This window comes from Dromaius novaehollandiae, chromosome 13 (genome assembly GCF_036370855.1).
Source record: "Dromaius novaehollandiae isolate bDroNov1 chromosome 13, bDroNov1.hap1, whole genome shotgun sequence".
In the NCBI taxonomy this organism is placed as follows: Eukaryota; Metazoa; Chordata; class Aves; order Casuariiformes; family Dromaiidae; genus Dromaius; species Dromaius novaehollandiae.
Window position 1 is genome coordinate 23,634,946 of NC_088110.1, and position 17,437 is coordinate 23,652,382.

Below are 17,437 nucleotides of genomic sequence, written 5' to 3' on the forward strand. Positions count from 1 at the left end.
GCAAAAGGCGGAGAGGCTCCATGAATATTTCATTAGGAAAGCAATGTGGTGTGCTGCAGCGAACATCTGGCTGGAGTCCCTGGAGACCTCAGGCTTGTGCAGGAAGCAGGAACTGTGAAATATGGAGGAGGACGAGGGAGAAGGAGAGGGGAGACGGGGCGAGAGCCCCGCGGCTGCAGGGGCAGCGCTGGCTGGAGCGGCGACGTCCCGCAGAGCCTGTGGGAGCAGGTCTGCCCTTGCAGCGAGGGCCGACGGGGCGCTGGGTTTAATCCAAATCCGTGGCCTCGTGGCCATCGGACGTGCACCGCCTGCCCAGGGCCCCGCTTTCTCGCGGCTTCCGCACCTCTGCTGCACATCCTCCGTTCCGAGGGGCAGGAGCTGCCCCTCATCCCTGCTGCTGCTCCGGAGGTGGCCGGGTAGCACCAGCGCACGCCGTCTCCCCCGGCTCCGGTGAGGGTGCTGCAGGGTGAAGGGCGGCACAAGCGTCCCGCTGCCACCCCGGCTCCGGGTGCCGGACGTCACAACGCCCAGGGCAAAGCAGTCAGCACCAGCCCCGCTCCGTGGTGCCACCGGGCCGAGCCCGGTCCCGGTCCAGGAGCAGGGGATGCCCACGAGCCGCGATGCCCGGTCGCTCCCGGCTCCCCCTGCCCAGGCAGCTCGGGGAAAGGCATCCGCCGGCTGCTGCCCCGGCCAGCGGCACGCCGCTCGCTCCCGCCGCCGGCAGACAAAGCCGGACCACACAAAGCCGCAGCCTCCGGCCGGCCCCCGGCACGGCGACGGCCCTGCAGCTCCCCACGCCTGCAAGAATGGGCAGCAAACCCCCTTCGGCAGCGACCGCCGGAGCCTGCGCTGTGGAGCAGGCCACACCGGGAAAGCCGTGGAGCTGGGCGGCGAGACGGGACGGCTCGGGATCCGCGGCGCCCTGCCGTGCCCCACGCCAGCTGCAGCACGCGGGAGCTCGCCGGGCGCCCGGCGCACGCACCCGGCAGCATGCACGCGCGCGGCAGCCGCGGCTGCAAAGCGAAGGCAAATACCTCTTCCTCCTCCGGCTCCCCCGTCCGCCACCTGCCCTGCCTCGGCCGGCTGCCGGCGTCTCCGCGTCGCCCGCACGGCGCTCCGGTCCTGCCGCCGCTGCCAGCTCCGCCGCCGCCTGCGTCAGGACGGGCTCGCAGACCCTCCTCTCTGCCGCCGGCGCGTTTGGCCCCGCGCTGCCTGCTGGCATTTTGGCAGCGGCAGCCTCGCCGCTCCAGCGATGGCATGTGTCCATTTTTTTTTTTTCCTCCCTCTCCCTTTCACAACCCGTCCTCCCCAGCCTCCCCGCCGCCGCCGCCGCCTGCGGTGCCAGCTCGCAGGGAAATTGGCAGCGTGCGCGCGGCGCAGGGATGCTCCCGCGCTGATTGCCGCCCCGACGCAGCGCGCAGGCGGCCCTTCTGCCAGGCACCAGCCCGGCGCGGGGCCAGGGGGGCGGCGGGGGCTCCGGCGCGCCGCCCCCACCGAAAGCACAGCGACGGGGAGAAGACAAAAAAAGGCAGAGAGAGGATGGGGGCTCACCGGGGGCCCTTCCCCTTGCCACCTCCGGCCGGGCGACATCCACGGCCCCGCACGGCAATGGCCCGGAGCGCCGGCCCCCCACCATCACCCTCTAACGGGTTTACCCCGTAATCGGGGACGCGTTTAATAGGGTTGGCACGAGACACCAGGCCACCGGAGCCTCCGTCGGCAGCGCAGCGGCTCCCGGGATGGCGGCGAGGTCGGCGCCCTGCTCCCGGCCCCGCGCCCCGGGCCGGCCGCTTCGCACGTGCGCCTGCCGCTTTCTCAAATAAGCAGCTAATCTCCATCAATCATAATTTTGCACAATTATCATAATGGGGCCATTTTGCACTTATCCTCTCCACGTGACGCGGGAGGCACTCGCGGCTCCACTTCGCGCCGAGCGCCTCCGAGCCGGCTGCTGTCCCCAGGGAGGCCCGCGGGTGCCGGGGGCCCCGCCGCAGCCTGCCCTGGCCCCGTTCGGGAGGGACAGCGGCGGGGACGCGGGACGCACGCCGGCACCCTCCGCCCGCCCCGTCCCACGGCAGCCCCCAGGGCTCAGCCCTGCCCCGCAGCCAACACCGGCCCCGGCAGCACGAAGCTCCCCGTAAAATAGCAGTGTTTACACCACATTAGTAATTACTATTTTTTTTTTTTAATAAATACGGATGTTGCCACAAGTAAACTCTAATGTAATAAAAGCTTTCTGCTGGATCCATAATTAATCAGCAAGCTGCTTAATGTAGGGGGGAGGGCGTCTCCGCAGCGGGTGTAAAACCCTCGCGCCGGCGCGTGCAGGCAGCCTGGCCGGCTCCGCAGGGTGCCCGGCGTGAAGCCACCCGCTGTCCCGAATCCCGGGGCGATGCGCCGCGGCGGGACCCCTCGGCACCACCTTCCCGCGGAGGCAGCGTCCCGGCACCCCGGGGTGCCCCCGCCTGCACCGCACAGCCCCGGGCCCGAGCCGGCGGGCAGGCGAAGGGTCGGCCAGGGCGACGGCGTCTCCGGGGCCGTGGCCCGCTCCAGATGGCCGGTGGCCAGCAGGTGCCGGGGCCGGAGCGGCAGAGGGTGGCGCGGGGTGGACATCTGCCGCGCGGGCGGCCAGCTGGCCCGGCCGGCCCGGTGTGGAGCAGAGCGCGGCCCCGCCGCAGCCAGTGCCGGCCCCCGGAAGGGGTCTGGAGCGGGGCAGCACCCTGCCCAGTGCGTACGGCGCCCCGCCGCACCACGGCATCCCCGGGCCACCAGCCTGTCCCCACCCCACGCGCCCTGCCCCGGCCAGCCTGGGGACCCCAGCCCTCGGACCTGGCATGCGGACCCCCCCGCCGGCACGCCGAGCCCCGCTGCCCGGCCCCGCAGGGTTAATCCCCGCCGCCGCGCCACGGCCCGGGGACGGTGGGGGGGGAGGCGAGTGACAGATGGCAAGTGCAAAAAGGAGAATGAAAGCCGCGGCGGCAGGCGCAGGGCTGCGGGTTGTGGGGAGCAGGGTGCATCTGCGGGTTCACACATGCACCGGGCACGTGCCGAGCGCTGCTCGCAGGGCCATCGGCACCCGCCGCCCGCCGGAGCCGGCCTGGAGCTGCCGAGCGTGGCTGCTCCCTCCTGCAGCAGCGAGCTGCGCCATGGGGAGTGGTGCAATGGGGAGCCGGGGTCTCCGCGCCCGGTGCAGGCCCCAGCACCCGTCCCGCGGGCAGAGGGAGCGCGGCGGCACCGGGCTGGCGGGCGCAGGCCCCGCGGAGCCCGGCTCTGCCCCGAGGCCGGGCTCCCGGCCCCGCTTCCACTCCCAGCCCCGCTGCGCCTGGCTGGGCCGTGCGCGGAGCCGGCCGCCGGCCCCGGTGGAAACGCACCTGAGCGGGGTGGGCGGGGGGGGCCCGCGGCCTCGCCGCTTCACGCACCGCTGCGCGCCGGCGGAAAAACAGCGTGCCGTGGAGGAGCCGGCGAGGCCACGGTGCCGGGATGCGCGCCGCCGGAGCCGAGACCCTTGGCCGGGGCGGCACCACGGCTGCCGGGGCTCGTGACCCTATTTGCCCAAAAATCGAGCGCAAATCTGCAGTGCGGCCGGCTGAAAACCACGGCTGGGGCCCCTGGCGTGGGTCCGGCAGCCACCATGGGCTCTCGCCGCCCCGGACGCGCGGCGTTGCGGCCCCGCAGCGGCTGGTCCCGGCCCGGGCGGGCTGCGGGCCTGCCGGTGCCTCTGCTGCCCGCGGCCCTGGCGCTGCCTCGGGGGATGGTGCAGCCCCGCTCCCTGCTGCTCCGGCGCCGCAAGAAACGCGGGGATTTGGCAAAAAGCTGCTCCGGGGCCGTAAGAAACGTGGGGATTTGGCAAAAAGCTGCTCTGGCACCCGCGCCACCTCGCTCACCCAAATGGCGGCCGGTTAGGGCCCAGGGCTGCATGGCGATGACGTCAGGCAGCGCCGCGGTGACGTCAGGCAGCGCCGCGGTGACGCCACGCCGCTGGGGTGCCGGCCGCGGCCCGGCCCCTTCCGCCCAGCCCCGCCCCCAGCGGGCGTTTGGGGCCAAAAGCCCCCAAAGCGGGTGCGGGAGGGGGAACGTTGGAGCGCGGAACCTGCGGGCCGCGGCGCGGTGGTTCCGGGGGGAGCCCGTTCCCCGGCGCACCGCCCCCCCCACCCCGGTGTGGGGCGCCGCCGGCAGGTGAGGCCCGGCCTGGGGCTGGGGGGGAAGCGGCGGGGCCCCCCCAGCTCGGGGGGGGTGCGGCGGCGGCGGCGGCCCAGTAGGCCCGGTCCGGCCCGGCCCGGCCCGGTACTCTGGCAATGGCAGCGGGGCGCGGGGGCCGCGGCGAGGGAGGGGGGTGAAACCCGCGTTGGGGCGTCTTGGCCCCAGACGCGGCCCCTGTGCCGTGTCCCTGTCCTGCACTGCTGCCGCTCGCCCCTCTGGTGTTTTAAGGTCGCTTTGTGCCCTTTGTAGTGAAAAAAGCAGGGGCTGAAGCGTTCCAGCTGCTGCCTCACTTGAGTAGCATGGGGCAGGCAGCGGGAGGGGGTGAATGCTGTCTGAAATGAAAGAGTTATTAACTCTCTGCTGTCTCTTAATCTTGCACTTTCTCCCCAGGAAAGACGTGGTGTTCAGGCCTCTGCTCCTCGTCACCACCGCTGCAGCTTGCCAAGCGTGGAGTGGGTTTGTCAGCGCTGCCCCCTGCCCTGGGGCGGTCCCCTGGTGCTGGTGTGAGCTTGCCCCACCTGCTCTGGTTTCTCGCTTTGTCCCCCAAAGTGTGGGGGTTGAGCCTCCCTCTCTTAAAGACAGCAAGTATTCAACTGCTCCGCTCTCCTAGACCCAAGCCCCCTGCAGCAACCAACTTCTTATTTGGGTATGCACAGCCGGTGGGAATGACTTGTGTTACTGACTATCGCTCTGAGCAACTGGTAAAATAAAGGAAACTGCCCCCGGTGTTACCTCAGCTGTCCTGTCCCGCGGTTCTGCACGCAGTCAACACTGTTTCTCCAAAGTCTATAAATGCACAGGCCCGGCTAAAGGTGCTGCTGTTTATTGTTCCATTAAATCTGGACTGGCGCTGTGGTGAAAGGGGGATAATGTGATTTTTTTCGAAGCTGCTGCTTCAGAACTGCGGCTAACACCTGCTCCTGAGCCTTACAGGGAAAACCGAGTGTGCCAAGCGCACTTAGCTGTGCTGGCTAGGAGTGTGGCACTCTTCTGTGTGATCCTGGCAAATGCAGTCACTTCCAATTAACGCCCCTCTTAATGTCTGGGTCACGTTCATGCCAGCAAGCTGGTCTTGGGCAAGTTAGGAGGAGGTGGTTTGGTTTAGGTTGCAGACTATAGTCTCTATTTTAGACTTGAGTCTCTACAGAGAAATGGAAAGATGTCATGCTAGTTCTGTCATGACCTGTTTTGTTTTTTCCATCCTGATGGTCTATGTCATGAAGGCACATGGTTACCGCACTTCTGGGTTTAAAGCCCCTCCACCCCAGATGTTTCCGCAGTAAATCACAGGCTTCTTTTGCAGAAGCAGAAACTGAGGTCGATATGCAAACAAAATATGTGCAAACCAGTTTCTGATTTGAGAAATGCTCTGAGCATGGATGGGAGAGATGGTGGGTTCACAGCTACTTCTATGCAAAAATAAACACTTGTTGCCATGAGCGGGCGCTGCCGATGGGAGGGTCTGAGCAGGCTGTGAGCACGGTTAGGGTGCATTTGGTCCTTCTCCCAGTAGCTGCCAGTTCTCTGGATCCTTTTTGTTTCGGCTCCTCACCATGGTGGGAAGCTGAGTGAGGAGACTATTTGAGTTAAGCCACTGCACTAATTGATATTTGTTAAAAATTATATACAAATCAAGTAATTATTGCTAGCAGCAAGGAAAATTCACGTAACGTTGCCAGATCTTTCACAAAATGGGCATTTGCCATCTTGGATATTGTGTCTTGTCCTTGCATCTCTCTAAAGATGTTTCTTTGGTGGTGTTTAGTAGTAGCCATGAGAAACTGTTCAGTAAAGCCCTTTCCCTTCCACCTTTGTCACAGGCCTGTTCTCTTTCCTCCTCTCCAGTCCCCTGCTGGTGTTGGTGACAGTCTGTGTGGAGAGGATGGATTATATAAAACAAATGCTTTTGTTCTTACTGAGCTTCCAGCCAGAGCTGCAGGTTCTGTGCGGAGCGGATTTGGGATCCTCTTAACAGACAGCTCCCCACTCCTCTCTGTTTGCCCCGTCTTCCTCTTGTCTCCGGTGTACTAGCAGTCTCCCCGCAGCGTGTTCTCGCAGTTCCCAAGGCTCCCATTTCCCTTTTACGTTCTTAACGTTTTTATATTGTGCAGTAATTTTCTCCCAAACGCTTCTGTGAGGTGATCCAAGCAGCAGCTATTATTGTTACACCAACATTTTGCTTTGAAAAGGAGGGGGGTGATGAATAGAATGGTAAAGAGCAAATTTCTAATGTTTCTTGTCAGTTACTGCAAAAATTTTTTATTAACTCCTCTCATGAGCTAGTACACTGATGTCATTTTGCTACCTAAGCACAAAGGCAGAATATATAATATTTGTGCCAGCCCATAATCTTCCTGTAAAGCCTTTAATGGCGCTGTTACTCCTTCCAGTTCCCTTTTGGAGATTTTTTTGTTGTCGAAGCATCGCTGAACATCAGGGCATGGCTCCTGCTGCCGGGGAGAGGCCAGGCCGCGGGCGGTGGTTTGGGCTGCGTTCGGTCAAGCTCAAGCCGCGCAGGTGGAGTTCTGGTGTCGTGGCTGAGCTTGTCCTGACGCTTTGCTTGGCTCTGCAGAGCGCTGTGGGTTTTGCACTTTCAGAAATGCTGTAGCTAACCCACAAATCGACACGTGGGGGGCTGTGTTTGCCTGCTGCTGTTTACGAGGAAAACCAGCTGCTTGGTGTGGGCAGTGTGGCGAGGGCTCATGCTGCCTGTAACTGTGCTGGAGTTGGTCTGTCCTAGAAGGAAGTGTTTGAGCTGAAGCAGTGTTTGTGACGGGTGACCCGTCAGGTCAGAGGGTTTGTACTTAGGTGTGCTATTGCTTAAAGGAAGGTTCACAATGGAAACGGTATCCGCTGGAGTAAGACTCGGGAGACTTGGATTTCGTGTCTAGCTCTGTGCTGCCTTACTCAAGCCGCTGCCTTGCTCTGTGCTTTACTTCAACGATGAAAAGTGCGGTTTAAGAGCTAGGTCCTGTCATAAGTATTTCATTTCTTTAATTGCTGGTTGTACTGAGTTAGAATCGCACCTCAAGTAGCCATTATTTAGTGCCTTAATATTACTGATTGGATGAAAACTATTTTATAATTTAAGTTAGATTGTCTTTTAGGGATACTGAGACTGCTTATGGAAGGGTCTTTGTCTCCTGTTCTATTTGGACAGGGCCTAACACACTGGGGATACAGCAATCTAAAGTATAAACATTAATAATACAGTGCATATTATTCAAATGAAGGCTGCCACTTTTCCTTTGTGGGAATAACCCCCTGGGTAATTTCTGTACCTACTCATCTGTTCCTATAATTGCTTTCTGCAGATTCACTTCTAAGCAAGCAACGCTGGCAGGATGCTGCTCTCCTTGCTCTTCCCCCACGTTAGCTGGCCCGTCCGATGCCTCGTTCGTGACTTGCACCGTTGCACGCGGGGGCTGTATGGGCAGAAGAGGGCTGGCTGCTCCCGCAGGGGTCTGCAAACCACACGGACAGCTTGCAGCAATGATGTCACCCCTGTTTTCACCAGAGCTTTGGCTTTTGGTGATAAAATTGCCATCATTGACCAGAATGGTGAGCACACGTACAAGGACCTTTTCAGTCAGAGTCTACGCTTGTCCCAGGAGATCTGCAGAGTTCTGAAGTGCTCCAGCAGGGACTTGAAGGAAGAGAGGATCTCATTTTTGTGTCCCAATGATTCCTCATATGTGGTTGCCCAGTGGGCCTCATGGATGAGTGGAGGCATAGCAGTCCCCCTTTACAAGAAACACCCCGTGCCAGAGCTGGAGTACGTGATTCAGGACTCTCAGAGTGCTTTAGTCATCGCGGCAGAGGAATATGTGGAGAAAATGGCCCCTAGTGCTGCGAAGCTGGGAGTCCCGGTTTTGCCGCTGCTTAGATCTCATAGCGATGGATCTGCAAGTCATACAGCACTGGAAGAGGTTCCCTTAACAACCAGCTCCTCATGGAAAGGCAGAGGAGCCATGATAATCTACACTAGCGGGACGACAGGGAGACCAAAAGGTGTCCTCAGTACCCATGAGAACGTACAAGCTGTGGTGAGTGCTGCTTTCTCCATGCAATGCTCGTGCCAAGTTAGAGGTCTTGGCCTTCACAGATGACTTGGGGCTGTGTAGCATAGCACACTTCAACACAACCTAATTTCTGCCCAGAGCTGTGGGGCTGTATTGTGAAAATCCTCAACACTTCTAAGGTGAACACACAAAACTTGGAAGTGTTCGAGGCTCTAAACCTTGTCTATTCTGCTGGTGCTGCTGCGCTGCAGTTGTAGCCAGTGGCAGCTGGACTCTTCTGCCTGGTTTCCTGGAAAGCACAAGGAATAGGAGCTGTTGTAAAAAGACTGTCGTCTTTGCAGTTTGCTTTTCTTCGCTGTGACTAGGAAAGTACCTTTGCCCCTAATTGGAGAATAACTTAGCCCAGCACAATACTGTACTGTGAAGTCTGTGCATTATTTAGCTATATATCCCCAAGGCAAAAAATCCATTAGCTCTCTGAGCCAAAAGGAATTAAAAGTTTGGATGAGCCTGCTGACTGCCTCACCAGTTTGTTATCACTGCTTGTGACTGATAGACCCGTGCCATTAGGGAAAGAGGGTGGGGAACGCATCGAGCCTTGTGGTCGTATCCCAGAGCTCACATGGTTCTAGGTGCTCAGATACTGCAGTGACAGGAGTGGCATGAAAACCCTGATGGACAGAGCCAGGGCTTGGCTATGTTAGGCAAAGAATCTGTTCCCTCACAGATATGCTGGTCATTTGGGAGGCAGCCTGAACAGTGATTGTCTACTATGCCGTCTTGCAGAAAGCCGGAAACCTACCCCCTGTACCATGGAAGAGGGAAGAGAGTTGTGAATGACGTGGCTAGATTTCACTATTCAAATGCTTTTTATTTTTAGACAACTGGAAATAAGCTCTCTGGTTGTTTAGGTTGGGTTCTGAAGGGCATCGTTCTACCCCAAAGCCTAAGGTCTAATACTTTAGATAATTAGCCTGTCATAACAGTATTTTAGAGGCTTGATATATTAATGTATTTCTTTACTAACGTAGAGCCTATTTTCTTTTTATGGGACATTGTTTTCCTGCTCCCACTAGCTATCCCTCATGGGTGCTAAGAGGCCAATGTCTGCAGCATCCAGACTACATCAATATAGTTTCTGGAAAAAATATCTTTTTTGCTTACTATTTCTGCCAACTTTGGCTGCGCAGCACCAGCCTAATAATTTTGTAGGTGCTACTTAAAATCATTATTGACTTATTTCTCAGTAACAAGGAAGGACTTTGATATGTATCAAAGCATGTATTGAAAACATGCAAAAGATGTTCCTGTTGCATTCTGCTTTTATGGTGGGAATTTTGCTCCTGCTGGCCCTAAAGGAAAGGCTTCAGTGCCCACACGTTGTCCAGGGGGGTTTGAGGTTTCTGCCACCAACTGGGTGCAGAGGATCTCTGGTTTGGATACGTCGGGCTTTTTCAAGCAGCGAGAGACCTTCCTCTTGCCCTTAAGCTGGATTGTATGTTTTCTCCTGCAGACCACAGGGCTGATTGACAAGTGGGAGTGGAAGAAGGAAGATGTTATTCTGCACGTGCTGCCTTTACATCATGTCCATGGGGTGATCAATAAGCTTCTCTGTCCTCTCTGGGTGGGAGCGACATGCATCATGTTACCCGAATTCAGTGCACAGATGGTAAGCCTGGGGGGATTGTGCGTTGGCTTTGAAATTGAGCAGCAAGACCCCATGCATTGTAATTAGAGCAACTTTGGAAATAAGTTCTTAAACAATTCCAGCCTCTTTAGCTACTGGCTGCATGCGGTTCACAAACTGTCTGTTAAAAACACTTTCAATTGGACACTCAGTCTGGGGTAAACGTGTTCTTCTCGGCATTACAACTTAAGTTTGAGTATTACATAGCTAATAGTAATGCTACGCTGCCCCTCCTAGTTATGCTGGGGGTCTCTGTGATCGGAGGTAGGCCCTTCTAAGTACCCATTAACAGCATCTGCACACAGAGTAAGGGCTGTTATTTTTCTAGTACCGAGAAGAAAGGTGGAGGCACTGCTCTTTCCCTTGCATGTTGGCAATGTGCTGCCTGAAGCTATGCTGTTTGTCTGATATTTTGGTTTTGGTAGTTTGTGTTTCCCTTGTAATCCTCTGTCCTCTGTGTTTTGTACTATGTCACCTGACAAAACATGGACTTTAGAGTTTCTTGTAATCCAGGTAAGGGAAATACTAATACCTAGCACTTAAACAGAAACGTTGTTTTTCATCTGCAGAGATACAAATGTTAACAGATCTGTCAATTTAGATTCAGCAGCATGAGTAAGAGTTTGCAAATTGAGGTTTTTTGCAACTTTGCAGTAGAGGCAGCAGGAGGGACATCTTTCTTGAATGTCGCAGAGATGCTTATAGTGTTGTTTTCCAGTAGATGCAGGAAAGCTCAGTCCTGGTGCTCTGCTTCTCTCTTGTTCCTTGCTCATGGTGGCAGGCAACTGACCTGAAAGGAGGAAGAAAAGGCACTAGGAACAGGGCAACCAACAGTCAGAATAATTTCTACAGTTGCTGGTCACTGGGGTCCAGCCCTGTTCGTCTGTGTCTCTCAGACTCATGGATAGTGTGAGAGACATTGGAATTTGCTGTACCTGGCGCTGTCTCCTTTGTGACGAATAGCATTGCTGTTAAGGCAGCAATTGGGCTTCCAGGTGCTGGTGCCACCTCATAGCCGGAAGGGAAACGTGCTTTATTGGTACAGAACACCCTGCAGAAGTGGAAGGAGCATGTCAGGTCTGTGCTCTGTAACAGAGCAGGCTGTTTTACTTGCTCATATTTATTCACACACTGTACAGCCTTTTCAGACCTGAAGGACAAAGTGCAAACGTGTTGGATACACCCAGCAGCCTCTGACTGTGCTCCAGAGGTGAGGGCGAGCCTGGGCTCTGATCTGGGTGACTGCAGAGCCATGTGATTCTTGGTTACTTATTTCTGCTTCTCTGAGAAGCGACCACAGAAAATGTACACTTCCTTTCTTGTTGCAAGATGGCCCTGGCACCTGAAAAGCCAGTTGCTTGCTGAGCACTGATCCTGCTGAGGGGACCAGGCCCAGAATCCCAACGGGGCAGCTCTGCATTCACATTTCCAGAGTAGATGGATAGCATGTTGTTGTAGAGGAAGACAGCAAGCTCCCCTGGCAACCACAGTCAGTACAGCTTTCCCGTTGATAGCTGCTGCCAAATTATCTTCCCCGTGTTTAGAGTATCACCCGAAAAAAGCACTCTCTCGTCCTTGGAGCTATAGGGGCAGCAGGGACATTTGCCCCCTCGCACAGATCCAGGGCTTGGTGTGCTGGACTTGGTGGTGCACAGAGGCAGCCGGTGGCTGGCGAGGGAGGCAGGAGAGCACGATGGTCTGGAAGCAAAGCCGAGCCCTCTGGAGGGCGCGTTTCTCCTGTCCTGTGGCACTGGTGATTGATCGTCCCTTATACCCTTGTGTTTTCCTGTGCTCTCTCCCGACATCTGCAAATCAATGAGCTGACGTTGAAGGATGGGTTCAGGTGCCGGGAGCGGGATACCCCGCCTGCCTTCTCTGATCAAAGCTCTCTGCAGGACTTGACAACCAAGGGCAAGTGAGGACAGTGCTGGAGGGCATCCTGGTGACCCTGGAGGTTGAACTTGGGCAGGGAGGTCTGCACGGCAAGCGTGTCTGCTGCAGCAGGAGTGAGCAAGCTCCGTTCCAAGGGCTCTCGGGTGCATTTGGACTCTGAAGGACGTCATTTGCTTTTCTGTTTTTTTTTATTCCCTTTATTTTTCCGAGGGCCTCCCCTGGGAGCTGAAAGTGGTTTGATCGACACTACAAAGAAAGCACATGAGGGTAAATAAGGCTTTCTTGTGGAGTTTAATGCAAGCTGCCTTTCAGTTCCAGTCTATTTTCACCAGCTGTTTACAAAATGCCCTTTGCTACTGAAATCAGCTTTCAGAAAAGCAGTGGAGTTTCAGTGGAGGATTTTGCAAAAGGAGCCTGAGTTTTGCTGTGTGCTTTTTCTCTTCGATGCACCTTGAGAAAGCAGCCAATTATAGTGTGATATAAAGAAACCCGAATGGCAGCTAAAACACTTGACAGGCTGATCAAAACAAGGCTAGGAACTTGCTCTCAACCTGCTGCAGACATATTTAGCCTTGAGTGATACTGGCATGGGTTCAAGAGAAACCGCAGCAGCATGCCCAATGTGTGTTTGGTTTCTAATCACTAACACTTCATTATACAAAATAAATACTTTATTATTACAGTGTTTATTAAATTATGTAATTTGTGGCATGCCTTATAGTTGTGGATACAGATGCCAATCTGGTTTAGTTGGTAGTAACAGTGTGCTTTTTTCTTAGTTGGATGATGCTTAAGCCCCAGACCAAGGCTTTCTTGTCGTTCCCTGCAGTGCAGTGTTAAGAGGTGGCATCTTTCAGACCCTTCTGTCTGGTTTTGGTAGCTGTCCAACGAAAGGTTAAAAATCAGGGCTGTGCAATAACCCCAGTGTCTTGACCAACATCCTCTCTTTTACTAAAACAGCATTTGATGTCCGAGGTTATTGCTGAGGCCACAAGGGCTCATTAAAGTGTATTGAGATGCCTCAAGCGTGAAAGTTGCTGCATAAAATCAGATTCTTTTTATTAAATGAGGACATCCATTACTTTGCACTAGCTACTGTACATCTTATAATTTACTTTATAGCACCATCTGTCTTGCTTAAGCTTTTCGTAGCATCTTTTTATTGCAAGTTATTAAAGAATATGGCTGCACCTATTAATCATGTATTAATAAGGGCTTATAAATGGACCCTTAATTTCCTGCATTACTGTCCACTGCTTGTATGCAGAGTGCAAAGTCCTTTGGAGCACACGCTCCCGGGGGTGTAGCCTGTCTCCGCTCGGAGCCCGGCTCGGGCTGCTGCCTGACCTCCTGCCCGGGAGGCCGAGAGCTGCAGAAAGCAGCACCCAGCGCTCCTGGTCGTGCTCCCGGGGCTTGAAATGACAGCTCGCATTGCAGAACGAGACGTACTGATGCTGCCGTGACGTTACTTTATTTTCCTCAAGTAAGCTCAAGAACCGTGAGGGCAGAAATCTCCTTTGGACTGGCAGAAAGCTGCAGCCTAAGCATCCCTACGTGATCCTCCTGTCACAATTTACTTCCAAGCGGAGTTTACTTCTCCAGCTGCACTGTCTCTGTTTGCAGGTGGCCAGCATTTCTCAGTAACTTCTGAAGTTGTCTGCCCGTAGCACTCCCCCCCTTCTCGGGTAAAAGTTTTAACAAAACTAAATTTCTACAGGTTTTGTGAAAACTTTTAGCTGGGGGAGGAAGGACAACATGAGCCTTTCGGCAAATGCGGAGCCACTTTGAGCTTGGGCAACTGGAACCACTTGTCCTTGCCCTGGACTACCTTTGATCCTGTCTGAGCTGCTGAAGGGAAAAATGATCTAATGGCGAAAGGCTCCGTGTCTGCTCCTTGCATTGATAAACGTGAGACCAGATCCCAGCAGGCCTTTCAGTCTTAAGTGGAGGGCTGAGATAAAAGTCCTTCAGAAACATGAAGGAAAAAGCTTTCTGCAAGTGAGTGGCAGGGGAAGTTTATAGAAATCTCAACTCTGTGTGACCTAGTTCTGGTGCATGCTGCCTGCTCGGCTCTGGGCAGCTTCTGCACTGTGGCACGCTGCCTGTGGGCTGACAACACCGCCTGTGCCTTGGAACCACTTTGATGATAAATATGCTGAAATGTAGATGTATTACCCGAAAGTCCCTAAAGAAGCAGTTGTTGTGGTGCCAGCAGTACTGGATGTCTGACTTAAGGTGCCTCCAAGGATCCAGCCTCTAAAATGATACTTAGTTTGGCAATGTCACACGCAAAGCCATCAAAATTGTTGATCTTTCCTGTGGATTTGGACCCTTATTCTTAGGCACTTGTTTTGATGGGAAGTATGAGCACACAAAGCTAGCGTGTGACTCGGTAATTCCCCAGGCGTGCAGCAAGTGCATGCTCCCTGGCAGCTTTTTCACGTGGTGGGAGGCTGCCGCAAGCCTGATGCTTGTCAGGGCTTCCCGCGAGGTGTTGTCCAGCGTCGCTGGTGTGCTGCAAGGTTACACCCCTGTTTCTGATGCCTTCTAACTTCCTCCTCCAGACCGGTAACCTGTGTTGCATCTGTTTGCAAGCTGTTTGTCCCTGTTGCTATTGTTATCTGTGCTAACCAGACCAAGTTAAGACTGGCTGCTGCTGTGTTTTTCACCTTCGCTTGACTGTGTGGGGAAATCCTGTGACAGCCGTGGCTGCCTCCGGGAAGGAGAAGCAGGCACTGCAGTATTGATCCTCTCGCTTGGATATGTTCCCTTGTAAACATCAGTCTGGGTGGCTTTTGTAGTTTATTCTTAAAATAAAAGCAACTCTGAGCATGGGAGTCTGTGAACTCCAACGAGCAAGCACCACTGGAATGGTGCTCAGTGTGCTGGGGACTGCATGTCCCCTCCAGTTTCAGCTGGAGAAAGGTGATTGTCTTTTCATCTATTAATCGGAGGCTTCAGAGGAGTAATTTTATTTCAGACTCAAAGAGAAGTTGGTGGAGGGAGGAGCAGGTCACTAGTGAATGGATTACGTTTGATCACTTCGCGCAGACCTGGCTTTAAAAAGTAATAGTTTTTCTTCATGTCTCCCCAGATCTGCCGTCTGTCCCCAGCATCTGTTATGGAGTAATGTCTTTTGATGTGTGTGGGGAAAAATAAAAAATGGAACCAGAGCCTGTCATATTTACTTATATTACTAGGTCCCAGGGAAAGCACTTGCTCCTTTCGGTATGCCTACAGCATAGTAAGGGTTTAAAAGCTTCAGACTGGAATGCAGAGGGGCCATCAAACTGCACTGATGAATAAATGATTAAAACCAGAGTCATGCAGAGCGCAAACAGTTTGGGGTTATAACAAACATGAGATGAAGCCACCAAGGGCCCAGTTTCCCTTTGAAGACAAGAATGTTTCTCTTTTTGCATACTGTTCGTGAACAGCCTGGGTTGAACTAACCATCAGCGGCTCAGTCGTTAGGAGGAAGCAGAGCTCCCACTGCTGCTCTCCCATCCTCTGTCGTATCTGTCTTCCTTTCAGTCAGGGAAAAAAATGTGTCAGCCTTGGCTGTGTGGCCCTCCATTCCTCTCAGTGCTTCTGTAGAATTAAGGAGAGCCTTTTACCTTTGGCGTTGGGCGCGGGGGTCTCGCCAGATGTCGATCTGCTTTGGCGGCAGGCCACTCCGCCGTCGGAAAAAACTGTTGCTCTCGCAGACTCTGAAAATTGCGAGCATCCCTTCCTCGCGGGCAGTGCTACCTGCACTTTAGTGATCGATACAAAACACAAAGCCATCTCCCAGATCAAAAGGGGAGTAAAGAGATGATTTAACCTTGCATTAGTGAAATTGTTACTTATGAAAAGGTTTAAAAAAAAATTCAATAACAACTGAAAATGATACAACGATTTTGGACTGGCTTAGAAGAGAGGAACTGTTGTATTTGTTAATAGATGCAGCAGTACAGGTTGTCTATTACTTGTTTTGGTTTTGATGGGAAAATCTGTGATGTTGGTCACTTTCTTTTCAGCTTTTAGGTATTTTTGCCTTCATTTCTTCCAATTGCTTTTGAAGTCCCTGTATCAGGTAAAGTCTTGCTTGGTGCAGTGTACAAATGGTTGCTGCCTTCTCCTTTCGTTCTTTCTTCTGTGTTAGATGCCCAGATGCTGGTAGATTCAGTGGTTTTTGTCTAGTTTACAGCATGTGCCTCTCCCAGTGAGGTCTCTGTAAAGGAGGAAAAGTTAGTGACTTTTCTACGCTGTGTTTGTGTCCTTTCCTTCCAGTGATCTTAAATAGCAGAGCTGGATGCCAGTCGGGAAGGTTGCTGTATGGAAAAACAATCCATTAGAGCAGCTTGCATGTTCATCCATCTCCATTCGCTATCCTGCCATCCGTATGCTCTAAGAGCTAGGTGGGAAAATCCTATGGCTTTGTCTGACTGGGGTTGTTTTGTACCCTCTGGTGCTTGGATTTGTATTTTCTTTGTTTTTTATTTACTGAGGGCAAAGCACCCCTGGCCAGCCCGTAGAATTTCCCAGATATGTTTTTGTGCAGTAGGAGGGGTAGAAAATTAGGAATGTAAGGCTGGGGGGAGGCTTTTGGGAACAGAGGGTCATCTGTTCCTTTGCTGACTCAGGCAGCCCCGTCCTGTAAAGCCAGCACTGCTGTATGTCTGCCTTGGATTTTTTGGTGCCATTATTACTACTAGGAAGCTGTTCCCGTCCTTACTTTCTGTGGTAAGAAATTTTGTGTGTGTGTTTGTTTCTAGCAGTCGATCATCTTAAAATGAGTCTGTCTGCTCAGCACCATCTCCTAAGCATTCCGCATCCGAGGAGCACTTCTTCCCTCGTGCGTTTCTCTGTATTGCTGGTTTTGAAGGCTCAGCATTGCAGCAGGGCTCGCGGAGCACCAGGGCACGTGCCCACCTGCGGCCCTGGGTCCAGCCCCGCTGAGCTGGCACCCGGTCCCTGGCTGAGGGGTGGCTGGCTGGAGCTGGCATTTCTGACCTCCCCTCTGGCAGGCAGAGGAGAGGATGCGTTTGTGATCGAGCAGCATCGAGACTCTGTGCCAAGGCTGCTGAACTGGTATCTGCTTCGTGCCCATTATCTGAAATTGCACTCATGAAAATCTCTCTGAAGCTTGAGACATATCTTGTGGGAGATGCGCTCCCTGGACTGAGAGAAGTGGAGCCTCGTTAGGCTCGTCATGGCATCCATAGGGAGTGCATGCAGTCAACTGGTGAGAAAATGGGAATGCCCAAAGAAGAAAAGCAGCAACTATGGGAAGTGCTTAGATGAGCTCTGTGAAGAAAAGGCAGAGAGGGCTAAGCTAGTAGCCCCTTTGATCCCTGTTATGATTATCTGTAATATAAATATTTTTTTAAAAAATGGGCCTGCTTTTCCGACATGCTGAGCACCCATGCACCTGGAAACCTGTGTGCTCCCACTGCTGATGAAAGGTCAGGCCCTGGTGTCTGCTGGTCAGCGCAGAAGTCCAGCAGCCCTGACACGCAGTGCAGCATCTGCCTCCACAGTCAACGGCTTTTTAAAAGCACTTGGAGCCCTGAGGTATCGGGTGAGCAAAATAAAATGAAATGATGGGCTGCCGATGTCCTCTCCACAGGTAACTGATGTGGTGACAGTGACA

The 17,437-nt window shown here is 54.1% G+C and overlaps 1 protein-coding gene across 3 annotated transcripts in view; it reads left to right on the forward strand.

Moving 5' to 3' along the window:
- Positions 1-3,979: 3,979 nt before the first annotated feature.
- The window catches only part of ACSF3 (acyl-CoA synthetase family member 3), a 76,021-nt gene continuing 62,563 nt past the window's right edge, over positions 3,980-17,437 (forward strand). Inside the window, exons 1-4 of one of the 3 annotated variants that reach the window (XM_064519822.1) lie at positions 3,980-4,176; positions 4,591-5,012; positions 7,515-8,246; positions 9,736-9,891. In XM_064519822.1, the coding sequence (XP_064375892.1) occupies positions 7,545-8,246; positions 9,736-9,891 (858 nt within the window). In that variant the 5' untranslated portion in view covers positions 3,980-4,176; positions 4,591-5,012; positions 7,515-7,544. The remainder of the gene's footprint in view (positions 4,177-4,590; positions 5,013-7,514; positions 8,247-9,735; positions 9,892-17,437) is intronic. The other 2 variants (XM_064519821.1, XM_064519823.1) reach the window with 2 other exon arrangements.